Source organism: Chroicocephalus ridibundus, chromosome 3 (assembly GCF_963924245.1).
Source record: "Chroicocephalus ridibundus chromosome 3, bChrRid1.1, whole genome shotgun sequence".
Classification (NCBI taxonomy): domain Eukaryota; kingdom Metazoa; phylum Chordata; class Aves; order Charadriiformes; family Laridae; genus Chroicocephalus; species Chroicocephalus ridibundus.
In genome coordinates this window covers 10,056,145-10,073,979 of record NC_086286.1, presented here as the reverse complement: position 1 = coordinate 10,073,979, position 17,835 = coordinate 10,056,145, and the positions used below count along the sequence as shown (strand labels likewise).

The following is a 17,835-nucleotide window of genomic DNA, read 5'->3' as shown; positions in this document are numbered from 1 at the left end:
CCGTGTTACATACATGCCGTTTCACTTCCAATCATTGTCTTCACTTCTCTTAGAAGAGACGCTGAAGACTTCCACGACGGCAGGGTCTCAGTCTGGAATTACATTCCCGTTTCCAACAATCTGCTCCTCCCCAAAGGCCTCACCATCCTCTTCATCATCCGCAAGACCTTGCCGTACGCTTTGCATTTCAAAGACCAGCCTGCCCTTCACCTGGCCGAACTGCATTTATCACCCATACGCTTCCTGGCCTCGGTAGGAGAGCTAAGGGTCGCCAGCGTAGTTGGGTCTGAACTCGGCCTCAACCTTGCTTTCAGGTCAGAGCAGCTGACTTCCCAAGGTCCCTTCAACGGGAATGATTCCATGGTCTTTTTCAAAAATCCCGGGGGAGGTTGAAAGCAATTAGCTCACCTTTTCACCAGCTTTCCCCGCACCCCCCGCCCCGAAATACACAATATTATGAGAACTGTCTACAGCCTCCAGCATGCCCACGCCTCCCAAACTAGACACGTTAAATTACCAAGTAATTTTAATGTCATTTTTTTTCCACAAAAGCACAGGAAGAGGCAAGTTATCAACCCCAAGAACGTTTATTTTTATAGCAAGTTATTACAAAAAGATTTCACGTCAATAAAATGCCAGTCCTCAGTAACTGTGCAAACTAAATGCTTATTTTCGTGACCGTTTGTGTTCTATGAGCAACACAACAAATCTGTTCCGAATTAACTTTATTTCCTTTGCGTATGACTTGCAAAATAAGTCTGTCAGCTTTTTGCGCAAAACTCCTAGAGAAGGCAGGCTGTGGCAATTGGGGATGTTTAACATGCTCTCAAAGAACTCTTTCCACAAGTCAGCATTGGCAAACCTGCAAAGGAACAAAAACGCATCAAAAAAATACTGTTTCCTGTATTTGCCCTGCTCCCTCCCCAGTTACAGGTTGGAGCAACTGCAGACATGGCTGTAACATAACGCAGCTCCTGTTGTGGCACGCTGCTTAATGAAGCAGTGGGATTTTTCCTCGTTAGTCGTTTTTCCTCCTTCCAGGCAGCAAGGAGCCGAGGACGCTGTGCAATTTGCCACGTCCGCTGCTGAAACACTTCCTGTCCTTAAGTCAGTGAATTTTATGAAGCAGTTCCCATGCACCGAACCCACAGTTCACAGGGCATGAGGAAGTAATTGCAAGTAACGCCAAACACTGCGCCAGAAACTAACCTCAGAGAAACCTGGTACTAACGCCACATCTTTCTAGACAAGGGAGGGTTTTGAAAAGATTTGACACCAACCTTCTGAAGCTTCCCTCAGGCTTCCAGATACCGTTTTCGTTCTTCACTTGCATGTAGGTACCAAAGAGCATGCAGTAGATCGTTGCTGCAATGCCAAAGTAGTCAGTCTAAACAAAGTATAAACAAGTCTTATATTAAAAATGTATTGAGACCACTAAAAATCAGCTGAAAAACACTCTGTGGAGCCAACAGGGCAAGCTCTGTAAGAAGAGGGTTCAGGATCGTGTTTTTAAAGTAACAAGCTGAAGCTACAACTCTGGTGCAAAACCCTAACGTTTCTATACTCCATTTATTCACAACAGATGCATACAGTAAGCTCCAAACGTTCAGGCTGTCTATGCAACCTCATACCTGGTAGTTCCACGGTTTCTGTGTCAGCATTTCGATACACTGAAATCCAGATGTTTCACACTTCGCAGTGAACGCGGTTCCTTCAGGAAATAGTTTCATGTCTATACTCTGTCCCAAGTCAATGAGCGTCAAGCCATGAGAGAGACCATCTATGTCACATATATCGTTGTCCAGAAACCTTCAGTCACGATGACATGAAGTGATCATGTAAGTATCAAGGCCATGATATCATAGTATGTTGGCATCTCAGGTAGCAAAGGGAAATACTTGCCTTTCTCCAAGTATGAAATTGTCAGGCTTAATGTCACCATGAATGATTTGGCAGCTGTGGAGCTCTTCCACCATATGAAGAATTTTTACAGCAAAGTAGATTACGAGTGCTTGAGGCATCACCTTCTCAGGAAGCTTTTTGTAAATATTTATGGCATTCTGTAAACAAAAAAGATAGGGAAGAACCATCAGCTACACAGAAACAACTCTGTATGGATTACGCGTCCATGTTGATAAACACAGAATAGGCTCAGAATGAAGGTCTATAAAGTGGAGAGTAGAGGAGACATCCGAATATTGTAATTAATAGGACGCCAAAAAGAATATACAAGTTCCAGAGCACAAGCTGATCACACTTACCAGCAATGTTCCATAGTTGTAGAGCTCACCAACCAAAATGCTTCCATTTTGAAAGAAATGAGCAGAATAAAAGTGGATGTAGAGATGGCGTATACTTGGATCGAGCCTTTCTACCAGTTGTGTTGCTATATAGAACTCCCAAGGGTTGGCAGGCTTCTGGACCTGTAACCAAAAAATTGATTTACTAGGAAAATCTATTAGCATTAAAGCAGAAGTTCTTCTCAGATTGGGATTTTTTGTTTGTTTGTGGTTTTTTTAATGGCCGACTAGGCATTTTTCCTCTTGACCAAATAAAGCACTTATATCTACAGTAATTAACCTCAGGTCAATAGTCAATGATTAATCTTCTTGATTCAAGACTTCAATTACACGCCACAATTCCACGCTGGCTTACACAGTCTTTTGTGTTCTTTAAAACGTCAGTCTTTCTGCAACACTGATGTTTCTGCTGGCAACAGACATTTTGTGTAAGAGAAAAAGCTTTTTTAGTCAAAACAGGAAAACCCTTCCAATTCCTTCCCCTACTATTTCCCCCACTATGTTGAATAGCTGATGCTCAAAAAAACCTAAAGCTATCTTTACATGCTAGGAAGCTCTCAGGTAAGGTGTTAACACGAAAACTTCCGCCCCACCCCCCCCCCCCCCCCCCCCCGAAAGATTAAACGTTGGAACGGAGATGCACAAAAAGGTTCCAAAGATAGATCTGATCTGGAGAGGCTAAGGGTGGGGGTGTGGGTGTCGACTCAATCACGTAACCACGTTTCAGCCAGGCTGTAGTAGCTGCACGCATGCCCTCCCAGCCAGCAGCGGAGGCAGGGTTGCGTGACCTAGTATAACCCTCTTGGACTAAGCTGACCCCGCGGTTGCACAGACTTTCCTCTTGGCAGCGGTTCTGCTGTAAACACATGCTGTCATCTGTTGCTCATTCCTGTACTGGAGCAGCGTGGAACAAGACGCAGCAGAGCAGAGAGGGAGCTGCTCAATCTACAATCACCGTCAAGACAAGTGTGTTTATTAATAAAACTATACCAGAGAGGTATCACCCAGCAAAGTCGCCGTAACAGCCAGCTGCCACCAAACAGGCTGGCTGCACAAAGCGCAAAAATGCTTGTCGCAAACTAGCGAGCACGTATCTAGTAGCAAGAGGAATTTCATCATCAATCCACGCACATTTTCATTTACTGTGTACTAAGCGCTCTTCCATGAGTAGCTGCCTTTGTTCAGCTGAGAAAGATAGCCTGGCCGTAAGTCTTACTCCTTAGGATACTTGTGACTGCTTTATAATGAGGAGATGAAGAGGCAAGTTGACTCAAAAGGATAAATAACTTCCCCGTGTAGAATGAATCAGACACCACAGCACTCAATCTGAACAAGGCTTTGCGGACAGACCAATGCGCTTTACTTCTTATTTATAAATAAGAAAACTCATCAGAATCCACCTAGGGTAGGTGTCATTACTGTTAAGACTCATGAATTTTCCAGCAGAGCTATTCTGAATCAACACTATTTACCTTGAATATTACTTTCTGATTGTTTCTAGGGTTACTTGCATCCAGAATGGAAGCCTGATACACTTGAGCAAAAGCTCCCTCTCCAACCAAGCAGTCCACGTGGAACGAGCCGGAACCTTTAAGAGATTAACAACATTAAGTCCTGCTTGCAAACTTCAGAAGAGACATCACTGCTCAGAAAAATAAAATAGAAAAAAGAACTCGAGCGCTAGTCTTTCTCTACAAGTCTCTTCTTGCTAGCCAGCCTTTCCATAGAAGAGAGACCATACTCGGTCTTCAGAACAAGAGCGCTGTGTAGTGCCGCGCATACATAAAAAAAAAAAACAACCAAAAAATAAAAATCAGTGCTTCTATTTTAGCCCGACTCCCTGGAAGTAATCAAATTCCAAAGTGCATTCCTTAAAAAGTAAACACTAGTGTTTAAGTCATACAAGCATGTTGCAATTACTGTCACACAGATTTTGTTGACACGGGACTGCTGCTCTATACAAAGTTGGAGAGTTGTGTCACAGATTACTAGGAAAGGAAAACTAGGAAAATTCCCCTACTCAGAATGCCTAATCAAAAACGCTTATGCTACAAAAGACAAACAGAAAAACAGGTATAATTTCAAATCCGAGTTTTACATAATCTGGAAGCTATCTGGGTATACGTGCAAGTAAACTGAATTAAAAAAAAAAATACTTCAGAGGTTCCCAGACAAACTTCAGAAGTGCTTTAAAGTGAAATGTTTGAAGTAGCTCTTACCCAGTGGCAGTTCAGCCTTCAGTATGATGGACGGAAGAGTAGATTTCCATTCAAAGTAGTTGGCATAGGTGTGGAGTGGTTTAGGAAGCTCCGATAGGAACTTGCAAATCAATTCCTTATCCCAAGGGTTTTCAACAAGGACTTCATGGAAAGAAGAAAAATGATTAAGGTATAAGAAAACTGTCATTTCAAAGGGGTAACACAAGCTGTACTTGAATGGGTATCACTGATTAGAACAAAACAAAAAGACACAACACAAAAATCAAAGAGGGATAAATTAAGCATTCCTTAATTTTGACAATCCAGATTTTATACCTATGCCTTCTGTTAAAGTTGCCCGGAAATATTTTTTATTGCAAGTTGAAAACAGGGGTTCTGAAGTATAGTATTTGAGCCTCAACTAGCAAAGAACCCTTAGGTACTCCTGAGTACTCCTTTACTTCACAATATCTTTGGCATCATGTAATACAGGTGCGACCCACACTTGTCCTTCCTTACATCAGTTCTACATACGCAGCGACCTCCTTGCAGGAGCTGTGAGACAGTTTGCTCACTGCAGTGACTACCTTCATGTTGGAACAAAGCACTGCTGCAAGAACGTGACACCGCTCTGGTCTTGGACTCGATGGAAGAAAACTGTAGGCAATGCTCCATACCTGCCGCTCTAATGCTCGGGGCTGTCCTGTCCTGCCCGACTCCAGACAGCTTTTCGTGGGAAATTCTGTCCACCCCAACAGACAAGGAATATTCAGTTCTGCTCATGGCAGTCTGCTCATGTAATCTTTGAGAAGCAGCTGTAACGTTTCCTTGTTTCAAGACATTTTCTTGAAGCTCTCCATGTTCTGCAACGTGTTCAAGAGCAGGGCTACATATTTAAAACAAAATATTGTTAATTGACAGTACTGCCATGGTATTTTTGCATCTTCGGTAAGCAAAAATATGTCAAATGTCCGCACTTGCAACTTTGGCCATAACCAACATTAATAAAATGGATATTTCTTGAAAATAAGATCTGGTCATATTGTGCTATCCATAGTCTAACAACTTTCAAGTCCATTGGCCAATCAGTTCAGCCAGTATTGATAAGAAAGCAGTAGTTTTGCATAAACAGCCATTAAAACTTTCCGGACAGTTAACTTTTAATTTAGAAGTGTCGGAAAACTTAAATCTTCGGAGCATTTTCAGGGGCATTACCACCATACCCAGGTTCGCGTAACTCCGCAAAACACTGAGATGCGTGCTAAGCAGAGTCAGTCTGACACAAATACACCAGCTCTAGACTACTTGGAAAACTTGATTCGAGAGCAGCGTAGCAGACCTGCCTGCTCTGGTATAGATTTGCCCAGCGCTCTCAAGCCTTGAAAATCTCAGCAAGTCACGACATACCTTAGCTTCTTAGTTTTTGTCTGCTTGTGCAGTTCTCCAGAAAACTCCAAATCCATTTGTGGTAAGCCATCCCCACAGGCTGAACAAAAGGAGTAGCAACAATAGCAAATGTTTATTTTCCACAAAGGCAAGGCCATTTAGAGTACTCTTACCAAGACAAGAAGGTTAAGTCACACTGCAACTCGGAAAGTTGCTAAGGTATCACAAGAACTAGAACTGAACAAGCCTATTTTGAAATATATAAGGAAAGACAACAGCTTGATTTCTTTAGGGAGTGTATTGCAAGATTAAAGAGGGGCAGACAAACATAAAGGTGCCCCCAGAAGAAGGTGGTGCTGGGACTTCAGTCAATTTTTTGACTATTTACAACCCCTCGGAACGGTTCAGAAGAGTACTTCTACAGCACAAAGCCTCTCTTGTTCCTCACCACCTTCTCCTACTCTCCCAATTAAAAACTCTTGGCCATTTTATGTGTTGGGCCAGCCCATGCTCCCAGCTGCTGTTCTGCAAGGAATGCATACTCAGAGGTGGCAGCAGTGGAAGTGGTATTCAGCAAGGGCTGTGAGGTAATCGGGGCACAGAAATGGAGTTACGCAGTATTGAATTAGATGCTCTCAACCTGAAGTATTCATTATTTTACCTTTGTCCTCCAAAGCTTGTCGGGAATGTGCCGACAGGTAATTAAATGGTGTTGATACAAGCTGGGCAGCTCGTGCAAAGTCTCTTGTGTTGTTTGGACTGGGAGCTAACGTTTTATTATTACTTGGTACATTCCACACTGTATAATCATCCCTCAAGAACTCCGGTGTCCCTGTTTCTTCCTAGACAGGAAAAAAATATAGATTTAAAACTAAGCCATCAAAACTGCCCTGCCAGAGCCCCACCGTAACCTACCAGCAGCCTCCGCAGTCAGTATCAATAATATTGAGTTTGCCCATGTCAACTTACAGTATTAGAAAAATAATGGAATGGCAATATAACCCAAATCACAGGTTTACATAGTTTTGTATCAGACCTGAATGTTGGCAATAATCAGTATCACAGCAAAATTCTAGACCAAAAAAAAAAAAAAAAAAAAAAGCTGTAGGAGTCCTAAAAAGCCTATTACTTAGTGATCATTTATATCCAAGCAGCCTTAAGTTTTATGCATCTCCTTGGCTATGAAAACTACTAGGTGGTTATTAGAACATTAAGTGCCTCTTGCCCCCTGTCCTTCCTCCCCCAAACAGACGCCAAACCTGCACATCAACTGCAGTCAGCTTTGTTCTAGGGATAGAGGTCTCCACTATTAAGCTCCTAGAAGTTTTGCAAAAATTAACAACGGAAAAAGTTCGTCCCATTGTCAGGAAATGGGAAAGAGCATCTAGACTTCAGCTAGGTATCATTCATAAGAATGTTGCAGGATTGGGGTAGAACAAATGTAAATACAACTGCCTCTGACCTCCCCTATAACTACATAATCCATTTTCAAGGCTAATTCTTGCAATAAGATCAAACACTCACTTCTGTACCCACTGTACAGTCAGTCAAGGGACGTTCTCCAACAGTTCTGGGCTCTTCTGGCTTGTTTTTATGCTGCGGGATCCTGACAAAACAGGTAGTTTAGAATAGCTTTCCCCCAGAAACTTTCCCAGGCAGACTGATCATAACAAAGACTTGTTGTTACATTTATTTATTTTTTTTAAAAAGAATCCCATTGGCAGATACTTAGAGAAGTTGCAGTAGCTTAAAGAAACAAGCTATCCAGTTATGGAGACAATTAAGCATCTCAAGCACACTGTCCAAACAGGAAAGTTGCGCAATTCCACAGAGAAGCAACTACAGCTTTCTCATGCCACTTCCACGCAGCTGCTAGTGATCGTATTCAAGCCTACCCCAATACGGCAAATACAGTCACAACAAAATTACATGGAACAGAATCAATCCTATATGTAATTCTTAATAAACTGAACTCAGCTGTTACGTTTGTTTTTTTCCTCCTTACCCACTGTTCTCTTTTTCATTCTCATCTTCAAAGATAGCAAATGCAGGCATGACAGGGGCAGCAACATTAGCTTTCAGGCTTCCATCAGGCTCTTAAAAACAAACGATAACCAATATTATCTTCACCCAACAAAGATTATATAAATTGTCACATTTTCACCCCTAACCAGGCAACTGATGGTCATGGCTACATCCAGCTAGACCAGAAGCATCCTCAAAATTGCCACACGACTCATCTCTCCTACAAGCTCTTGGAAACGCAGAAGATTTTTCCATTCCAAAACCAAGACTGGCCAGAAGTACAGAAGCCTTCTTGGCTGCATCTGACTAGTTGCGAAATATCTCTGTGCTCACTCTTGTAAGCCACTGCTACTGCCTGGTTTTCAGACAATTTTAACTGTTACGATAAGATGGCGATTCAGATATTAACACCCAGCCTGCAAAATGTTTTAGAAAAAAGCTTTACTCATATGAAGTACCGGCTGACCCCTTTTCAAAGTTCCGGTTTAAACACCAGAGAAGTAATGTGTTTAATACACACATTAATAGGCTTGCTAACGGTGAAGTGCTTCTGCTGTTCTCAGACTGTGCATCAAAATTTAGAATCTGTCAATAAATTAAATTCGATATCAGGCAATAAGTGGCTTCTTCACTCCACACCTAATCAAAGAACTACTTATCTCAAAATGACGAGGACTGGTGGGAGCGGTAAACAGAAAATAAAGGAGTGAAACATCATGGACTGAAAAAATAAGTAGTACTTACCACTTTTTCTGCAAAAGACTTCAAATTGATCCTTGCTTTCTTTAAGAGAAGGCAGTTCAGGCAAGATGGGCGTTTGAAACATACCCATGAGTAATCCTAAAAAAGAAGTAAAAAACCACAAGAATATAACCCCCAGTATAAGAAAAGAAATTTTCAGAGGTTTTTCCATTCTGTAGTAGTCAAGTCAAATGCTAATTAATTATTATCACTTGTCAAGTGCCAATATAACCAATTATTCCTTCGGATTGCGTTTAAACACTCCAGACAACTGAAGAAACAGGAAGATCCAAGTTGTCCAATACATTGGCACCATGACTTTTTTTTTTTAACTTTCTTCTCCAAGAGGAGATTTCAAGTCCTCCCGAAGGAGCAAATTCTCCTTTATCTTCTTAGATATTAGATCCTAAATATTTGGAAGACTAATGAATATCATGAGCTTTTTTTTTTACTTATTATTTTTACAGATATATATTCAGCTGCAGCAGTTTGCTACATGGTAGCAGTTAACATTCTTCCACATCAGTCCATTGTAGGTCATCATCTCAGAAACAGGAGTCCCTGACAGTACTGACCAGAGCAGCTCAGAGAACACGCTGCCCAAAGAAGCCTGGCAGGTGTACCACCAGTGACTTATCCAGGAGTTTACAGGATGTGGCTGATGGGACGTTATTAAAGCATCCATTTCTGGTCAAAATCCAGACAATCACAAAAGAAGAGTACCAATTTAAATCTTCCTCTTTGATTGAGCGGTGGACACGCCCATCACTAGGTAGCCTCCTTATAGATTCAGCACCACTAAAATTACTAGGCAAGATCCCATTAATTCCAGCGGAACTCATATGTTATTCCGGATGCTTACCCAATGCTTCCTTCGTATGAACTGTAGGTGAAGGTTGCACTTTGAATGGTGTTGCCTGCATTGCTCCTCCCAGTGAGGTGTTTGGGGTAGCTTGAGAAGCGTTGACAGAAGCAAAGGAGGAATTTCCAACCCTCGATGCTAGAAATGAGAACAGCAAGATCATTGATGAAGTAGCCTGGGATTGTTTATTAACATTTCAGGAGCTAGCAAAATGTTAATACGAGAAGTAAACAAGATAAGTAGCAGAATGACAACCCAGAATTTTGGGAGAGCAGATTTTGGCTTGTTCAGAGATCTGCTTGGCAGGTTCCCAATGCAGACTGCCCTGAAGAGCAAGAGGGACCTCGGACAGCTGGGTGGCCTCTGAGGACTCCAAACGATCCACTCTGACCCAGAAAGTCAAGCAGGCAGGAAGCCAACAAGGACAAATAGCAAACCCCCAGCTGAGCTCAAACAAAAAGGAGTTGCACAGAAGGTGGAAACGGGGACTGGCTCCATGGAAGGGATATACAGACATTGCCCAAGCAATGGGACGGAGTTAGGAAAGTCAAAAAGCTTAGCTACAGTTGGAACTAGAAGCCACAGGCTATTGATCCCCAGCCAGTAACAGTCTACCAAAAGCACCAGTCTTTATCAAAACTGGACTTAGTACCTTCTTTCGTGTCCACAGAAGTATTTTCTCCAGTGGATTGCTTGTTAGGGTGCCTTCAAAGGAAAGATTAATAACATTAGTTTGAAATAAAAGCTATTATTTGAATTCCAGCTTCAGTTCAGGACTCGAGAGTACTGCACCTTACGCAGTACGGAGGCCTTCCCCAGCCTAGAGCAAAAGAAACATCCCAGACAGACAGCAATTAGTGATCCTACTTTTTTCCCCCCAGGAATGACTCCAGTCACACAATGGAGTCAAAGACCCTTTAGAATATTGAGATTGCCCCCCCAGGAAGTTTCTCATACAGTTGCCAATAGGTATAAAACCTGAAAGGCAGAGTCCTTTAAAAAGGTTAAAATGCTGGCATTACATTCTTGGATACAGTTTGCCTCCAAGTACCTCCATAATATAAGTGAATGACAATTGGTTCCATTTCCTCTTGTTGGCCAAACCTATGCAGTCATGCTTGCTTTGCCAACCTAGGTTTCTCCCTCTGTCCCCAATCTCGTTTCCTGCATAAGTTGAGTCACACAAGCAAGAGTGCAGAAGATAAATACAAGCACTTTTTTTCTTCTCTGGAGGCCTTTGCGGCCAAGATGTAACACATGGGACCTGCACGAACTAAGCATAACCTGCTGTTTATTTCAGGCACGCCAGTGACAGCAATGCTGAATAATTACTTCAGTTACACACTAAATTTCCTCGTGGTCATTAAAATTAAAACACAACATTAAAGGAATTAAAACGTGAGATGAGGACTGTAAGTTCTATAAGTTTGATCCGTGTCTAAATGTTGGTTTCTACAGGCTACTTCAGAAGAGAAATACAGAAATTTTTTTAGTTAATTCTCAGCTGAAGTGTAGATACCGAAGACTGGACAATTTGCAGAGCAAGGATTAGCTTGTTTATACATACTGCTCTCCAGTGCTCCAATGAAGAGATGAGTCAGGATGTGCCCGTTCCTGAGATGAAACATTATTGAACGGAGGGCGTAACAAACTGGTCTGGAGTTCTCCGAGCTCTAGCTGAGCTTTGACTGCATCCTTCTTATATGTCGCTTCCCACAGGGAGGTTGATGTCATCCGGCAGCCAACAGGTTTCACTGACTGCAGTGTAGGAGCAGTGGATGATAGAGTACTTGATCGAGGCTGGCCTGGCACCAGACCTTGGGCATTTTGCAGATCTGAACTTTGACAAGATGTCATCCAGTTCTGCTGTAGAGCTGCACTGGGTGTCACACGCGGATGCACCTTTAGAGAAAAGAAATGTTCTTTTATGCTCAAAAATACACCTCAAGTATAGTCATTGCCATTTTCCCTTTTATTTCTGCATAACTAGAACAGTTTTGCATGCATCACAGAACTTTCATATGCAACTACAACTAAATCGCAGCGATGCAAAAACGAACTTTTGAGTTTAACAATTAAAATATATTTCACCAGGCATTTAAAATTATACCAGGTATCTGTACTAATCAAGTATTGCAGCCTTGACTTCCAGATTTGGTTAGCAAACTATTCTGATTACCGTCTAAAGCATGGTTAAATTTTATGAGATACGTTCATGAAGACTGCTTCTATTGATCATAGTACATACTTACCACTGTTTTATTTGGTTCACCTGACGTTGTAGATGCTGGTTCCAGTCTAGTTTCCTCCAAGCTTTTGGTGAGCTGCGTGAGCTGTTCCAGCTTCTGCTGCAGGGCTTGCAGTTCAAGGACAGCTGACTCTTTTTTCCTTATGGAGTCTCTCTCTTCTTCTTCTAAGGATAAAACAACGATAGGAAGTGAAACAGTTAATCAGTATCCAAATGAGTTGCTCAACACAGACATTACAAGCTGCTTGAGTTTAGAATTCAGATATATATATATAGTCTGTGCAACTGCAGGACAACACTCAGATCTAGAGGCATAAGTTTGAACGAAGCAGGTATTTCCCACAGGACTCAGTGTCTAACCTCTCACTCCTGACCCCTCAAGGGAAGGCTACACAGCACTATCTCAGCGCTGGCTGGGTAACCAGTGGCATCCCTAATGCTATTTAGCAGAGTTCACAGGCTAGCCTGCCTCTCACCTGATGCGCGCTTGTGGTGCCAGGCTCCGTGCTGCTGCAAGCACGCTAGTGGCACCCATCCTCAGCACAAAAGGAAACCACATCTGAAAGATTCTACCAATATGACCCTTCAGTAAAATCTGGGTGGGGATGGAGCCTGCTGTCCCCAAAGGAAGAGCTGCCTCTGCTGGGAATCATCACACATAACTACTAGATTAAAAAAAAATAAAAAAAATCCAGACTCAAACACTTGTTTTAAAAATGCATTACCATCTTCCCTCCCACTGAATCTCTCCTTGTTCCACTGACAACAACTTATCCATTTCTTCCATTACCAAATGAGATAATTAATTCTTTCATCCAGCAACATCCGCCGGCAATGTTTCCCCCCACCATAAATGGTCAGATACACAACTAACTCCCTTCTGAGCAGCTGCTCTTTTATTTGCAGTCAGTTTTGGTTTTGCTTCTGTAAGACCTAATTCGTCTATTTGAAAGCCCACTGCTTTTTCTCCAAAACGTCATCGTTCACCAGACAAAAGTATTACCTCAAATTACAAACTTTGCCTTGAGACCATCCCAGCTATGAGCATGCCATCGCTGACTATACAAGCGGCACCCCACAGCTACGTTTGCCAAGGCGGCCAAGTGAAGACAGAGTGCTGCTCTCTTTGCTGCAGCGTGCCCTTAATTGACTCGGGCAAATTGTGGCGTCATATGTAACCATAAGACAGTTTAAAGCACACTCTGGGCTCCTTCTGAACCAAGACACTCTTGATCTTGAATTACAAGCGTCAGAGAGCCACAGCTAGAGCTCCCATCAGGGTAACTAATACTGCTTACTGCAGGGAGCGTTGGACTAGATGACCTTTAGAGGTCCCTTCCAACCCAACACATTCTATGATTCTATGAATACGAAGCTGCTCACACATCCCTCCTGTTTCCACAGAAGGAGGGCCATTCTTTGTGACAACCCAGGTCTCAACAGACAAACCCAAGGGATGAGCAGTAAACACCCATGTCAGTTGTTTGGCATGTTACCCAATGCTTCCAAGCTCACCCCACCCTATTTCTGTACAGGGATGCTAGCTTGGGCTTTGGGAAAGTTTTCAGGCTTCAATAGAGAAGCTGAAAAGAAACGAATGCAGCAAAGTACTAGTTTTCCAAGAATATGAGCATGCTTATGAAACAGCTAGACGGAAAGAGAAGAATACCCCATTCTTGCTGTCTTCTGAGGCGCTCATATTTCTTGAAGTATCTCTTGGCTCTTAGCTCCTCAAATGAAAGTTCAGAGCCTTCACATATGAGCAGGTTTTTGTCATACATTGCAACCTGCTCACATTCGACGACAGTAGATGACGACTTAGGAAGAACTTCAGATTTGGAGATGTACGTAACATACTTTCTGCGAGGAAAAATAAGAAAAAGCTCTATCCAAGTTTATTGGATTTATTCTGGGAGCATGTTAATTTTCCCACAGCATGACTTTAAAAAAATCCAAACACTTACACTTCTTCTCTTCCACCAGAAGACCAGGACTGAGCACCAGCAGAATCAGGACCCTAAAGCAGGGCAGGGGAAACAAAAACATAAAAGAAAGAATTCCAATATTATAGTTAATCATCCATTTTGACAAGACCAGCAACCAAGAAGGTCCTGATATTTAATTCTGATTGAAGAGATGACAATTCAGACCATGAGCATGGCAAGAATAGATTAGAAAGAGAACTCTACAAGTCATCAGGGCCTGAAGAAGTTTATCCTGAAGAATTAGCCATAGAACAGCTTGCTGTAATCTCTGAGAGCTTTTGAAAGACAAACGTGATCCCAGAGAACCAAGAGAGATGTAGCTCTGGAAACCGCAGTCCAGAAGGACACCGGAAATAGCTGAACAGGCAGTTACTATTTCAAAAAACAGGAATGTAAGCTATAGAACACTAGGGTTTGTTAAGAACAAACTGGGTAGCCTCATCCGATTTCTTTGACAAACTAACCAACCTCAGTGCTAAGGAACAGGCAGCAGACGTAATAAGTTTTAAGCTGTACTCCATCATCCAAGACGTTTTTTGGTATTTGCAGGCAATGCCAAACTCAAAGTCACAAGCACTTTAGAAAACAGAACCAAGGTGAGAAAGGTTACATCAGCTTCCTACCCACAGTCTTTAATTTTGCTCCCTGTTCACTTTTCATCTGACTGTGCCAGAAAGGCCGTGAAGAACTGCAATTAGCTTTGCTGGACCTCAGAAGAAAGAGCGCTGCATTCTGGTAGTCAGCTAAAATGAGTTACAAGTAGTGTGGGGGGGTGCGTGCTCTTTTTTGGTTTTGGATTTTTTGTTTTGTTTTTGTTGTTTTATTGTGGGGAAGGGGTTGAAGGAAGGTGACTACAGGTTGACAGGATCTGGACTGTAAAGTCAATTCAAGATCTCCACAAGGTACAAACAGAACCTCAGCTGGAACTTTAGTTAAAGACTGACCTGGCAAGCTACAGAGGGACTCGTGAACTGTGACAAAGTCACCTCCTAGTCATTTCCTAGCTCAACAGACTGACTTCTACAAGAAGCCATCATCCCACTGAGGACCAGCCCGGAAACTTCTCTTCCTCTAACATTATTTTTTGTTTGTTCTTAAAGAGAGTATTTAAAGAAGTAACTTGAATTTCATGAGAATTCAGTGTAGACAATTTCCAAGAAGCATGACTGGCAGAGAATCTATTGAGATTATTCCTCCAAAGAATGCTAACCAGCTGGATGGATCACTCTTAATCTGTGATTCTGGAAACGTGTCAAGTGACAAAAAACTGGGTCCCAACGTTTCCTAATTGAGATATTTCCATGAAGACATGAAGCTTACAGCACAAAAAACACCAGATATAGTTCATATATCTTAACTTTCTTATTGAGTTAAGCTCATCAATCCAAATTTTATGCGAGGGCTCCACATTCTTCCCCACAACATCTAAGGTGCTTATTAATAGTCATTTACCTGATTTTTGCAAGCAGACACTGAGTCATTAAGACTTGAAACATCTTTTCGAGGAGCCATTTGATTTGCAGCATGTGAAGTTTGAAGTGGTTTTATAACAGCAGTACCTGGGACAGATAATACAGGTTTGCATTAATGGGTAGAAATAATTTTCTCATTTATGAGTTTCTATAAAATTTAAGCACTGGAAAACTAATACCTCATTTTGAATACACTCCCCTTATGAATCTTAAATACGGCCAGGAAAACGGGACACAAAAAAAATTAGTTTCTGCAGGAAATTTATTTTCTTCAGTGACAAAACTCACTGATCAAGGTAAAAGATTTGCCAAACTGAGCTACAGCTCACGAGCAGGTATCTTTAGCCTCACCTTGCAAAGGAGGATTCCGAGGATCATAATTCTGCAGCCAGCTAAATTGCAAGAAACTTCAGTTATTATCATTAAGTCACCTGTCCCTCATTCTCCCCACCTCCCAGAAAACTTTAATTTCCCTGTACAGTCATCATGTCTTGAAAAATAATGCTAAAATACTCAGGTGAGTTACAGGACACTTATTATTGCATATGGACATATCCTGTTAACTTCACGTTCTCAAAAACACAAAAAAAGCCTGTAATAGGCAGCAGTATATGGAAATCGGGTTCTTGTTTTATCATCACCAGAGGGAACACATACCATTATGATAAGCACCAACTCTAGCGCTTTCAACAGCTAAATGCTAAACTCCGACAGGCACCCCCTCTCAGCTAAGTACTGTAGGATAAGCACAAGAAACTGGATATATGTATTATTGTCAATATATCCCCAAAGAGGGCTGAAAAAAATCAAGCTCAGATCAGGAATTTGATACCTGATCTCACTGCGTTTTCAGCTACGGCCACCAACCAAAATAAAAAGGGGTCCAAGTCAAGCAGCAGCTGAAGCATGCGTTCAACTGGCAGTGTCAAGAGAAGCACAGGCAGCTACAGGGTGAGCTACAGCCAATTAATGCACTCTGGAAAGCACGCAAATGTCTCTAACTTGAAAACGTCATTAGCATGGCCAACTTGCTTGAGCTTCCAAGTAATAAAGCTCACACACAGTACTTCCAAGGCACACTGCCTGAAGCGGGACAGGCTATGCATCTTTATACTCCAGATTTACTTATCAGAGACTAAACAGGAAATGAATCCATTAATTAAGGGATTTTCTTTCTGGGCCCTACTTCACTGAAGACACGCTGTTTTTTCTCAATACACCCTCCAAAACACCCAACAAATATTGAACAGCAAAGAAGTATTGTTAAGCTTATATCTACCTTTCACAAAAATCATCATCGGTCTACCTCTGCTACAGCACACGGCATATGCACACAAGAAAAAAAAAATTAACCACAAGTTATCCGAATAGCTCAACAAGTAAAAGACATGTCAGAATTACCAATACAGCTGTTGCAAGTTCTCTCGTGGCTGTGCCTGGTTGTGAAGTCCTTTTTGAAGGACAGCTCCGGCATACTGCACGTTGCCTTCATTTACAAGCTGCTGAGCCCAAGCAACATAGAAGTTAGATGCCTTTGCACCAATTCCCTGTCCATACAGGTAATCAAAATACTGACAAGGAGAAGTGATGAACTCCGCCTGCAGAAGATGAAGATGCATAAGCACTTTCAAAAACATCCAAGGAAACTACAAGCAAAAATTCCAATAACAATTTCTTTGTTACCATTATAAGAAGGCATTATTTTCTAAAGAGAAGACCTGTTGATAGATAAGACACCTTTCATGAACTCAACAGCTTAATAGTTTTAAAAAAAATATGCTATCTTTCAACAAGGCTGAAAAGTTCTCAGAACTTGGAAAGAGCAATACATCTGAATTCCACACCACATCCCTGAGGACTCCTATTGCTCCCACAGCTCTTTGCAGTCACAGAACTACAGAACGGTGGGACAACTTTAGTTTTTCAAGAAAGCTTAATTCCTAAAAAAGCGTATACCTACCAGCTTAATACAGTAGCTAATAAATCTTGGATCTTGGTGGTACCTCTTCTCGCTTAGGAACACCTTCACAAGCTGCTCCAGGAGATTGGGCAAGCAGCTTTGCTTTTCTTGAAGGGGAAGACATCCTTCTACCCACTGCATGTACCTGAAACACACACGAGCAAGTTACAATTCTGTCGTGCACCAGCAGCTCTGCTAACAGCCGGGCCTGGGGTGCGCTGACCTGTCCCATGGGTCCAGCGGGTCGGTCCCCTGGTAGTTCCGTATCTGAGCCTCGTAGCTCCTGCAAGGCAACAGGGCAGGTCAGGCCAGGCTGAGGGGAGACCGCCACAGCCCTCACTGAGGGGAAGCGCCCTGGGGCACAGGCCGAGGCCCGCACTCCCCCCTCCCCTAGGCACCCCCGGCTCCCCCCAGCACCCGCCCCTCCGCCTGAACGCGCCCCCGCGCAAGGGTCCAGGTGTCCCCGGCGCCCTCCCTGCAGGCAGCGACCCCCGGAGCCCCTCAGCCCTGAGATGGGGCGCCCCCGCTCACCGCGCGGCCGCCTCCATCCTGCGGCCGCCCCAACGGCCGCCGCCGCTGATTCAAACCCGCCGCGCAGGCGCGCCGCGGCCATCCGCCGCCTTCCATTGGCCGCCCCGCTCCGCCAATCCCGCCCGCT

The 17,835-nt window shown here is 42.8% G+C and overlaps 1 protein-coding gene across 1 annotated transcript; it reads right to left on the bottom strand.

The window, feature by feature from the left end:
- Nucleotides 1–584: 584 nt before the first annotated feature.
- BUB1 (BUB1 mitotic checkpoint serine/threonine kinase) lies at nt 585–17,829 on the bottom strand. Its single transcript, XM_063327909.1, has 25 exons — nt 17,709–17,829; nt 17,401–17,460; nt 17,178–17,322; nt 16,619–16,815; nt 15,569–15,609; nt 15,198–15,304; nt 13,725–13,777; nt 13,430–13,620; nt 11,765–11,925; nt 11,080–11,414; nt 10,165–10,217; nt 9,513–9,650; nt 8,654–8,749; nt 7,890–7,980; nt 7,409–7,490; nt 6,546–6,726; nt 5,906–5,984; nt 5,176–5,384; nt 4,520–4,660; nt 3,773–3,888; nt 2,262–2,423; nt 1,903–2,060; nt 1,632–1,809; nt 1,281–1,387; nt 585–862 (listed from the first exon to the last, which is right to left on the bottom strand). Exons 1-25 carry the CDS (start codon nt 17,723–17,725, stop codon nt 667–669), a joined length of 3,294 nt encoding a protein of 1,097 aa, XP_063183979.1. The 5' UTR covers nt 17,726–17,829; the 3' UTR covers nt 585–666.
- Between the last annotated feature and the right edge of the window lie 6 nt (nt 17,830–17,835).

Bases quoted from the DNA above. Each gene is read 5' to 3' on its own strand.
- BUB1 (XM_063327909.1), bottom strand. The intron at 7,981-8,653 runs GTAAGTACTACT...TTTGTTTTTAAG, and splicing joins AGTCTTTTGCAGAAAAAGTG to AGCCTGATGGAAGCCTGAAA. The intron at 863-1,280 runs GTTGGTGTCAAA...GTTCCTTTGCAG, and splicing joins CCTGAGGGAAGCTTCAGAAG to GTTTGCCAATGCTGACTTGT.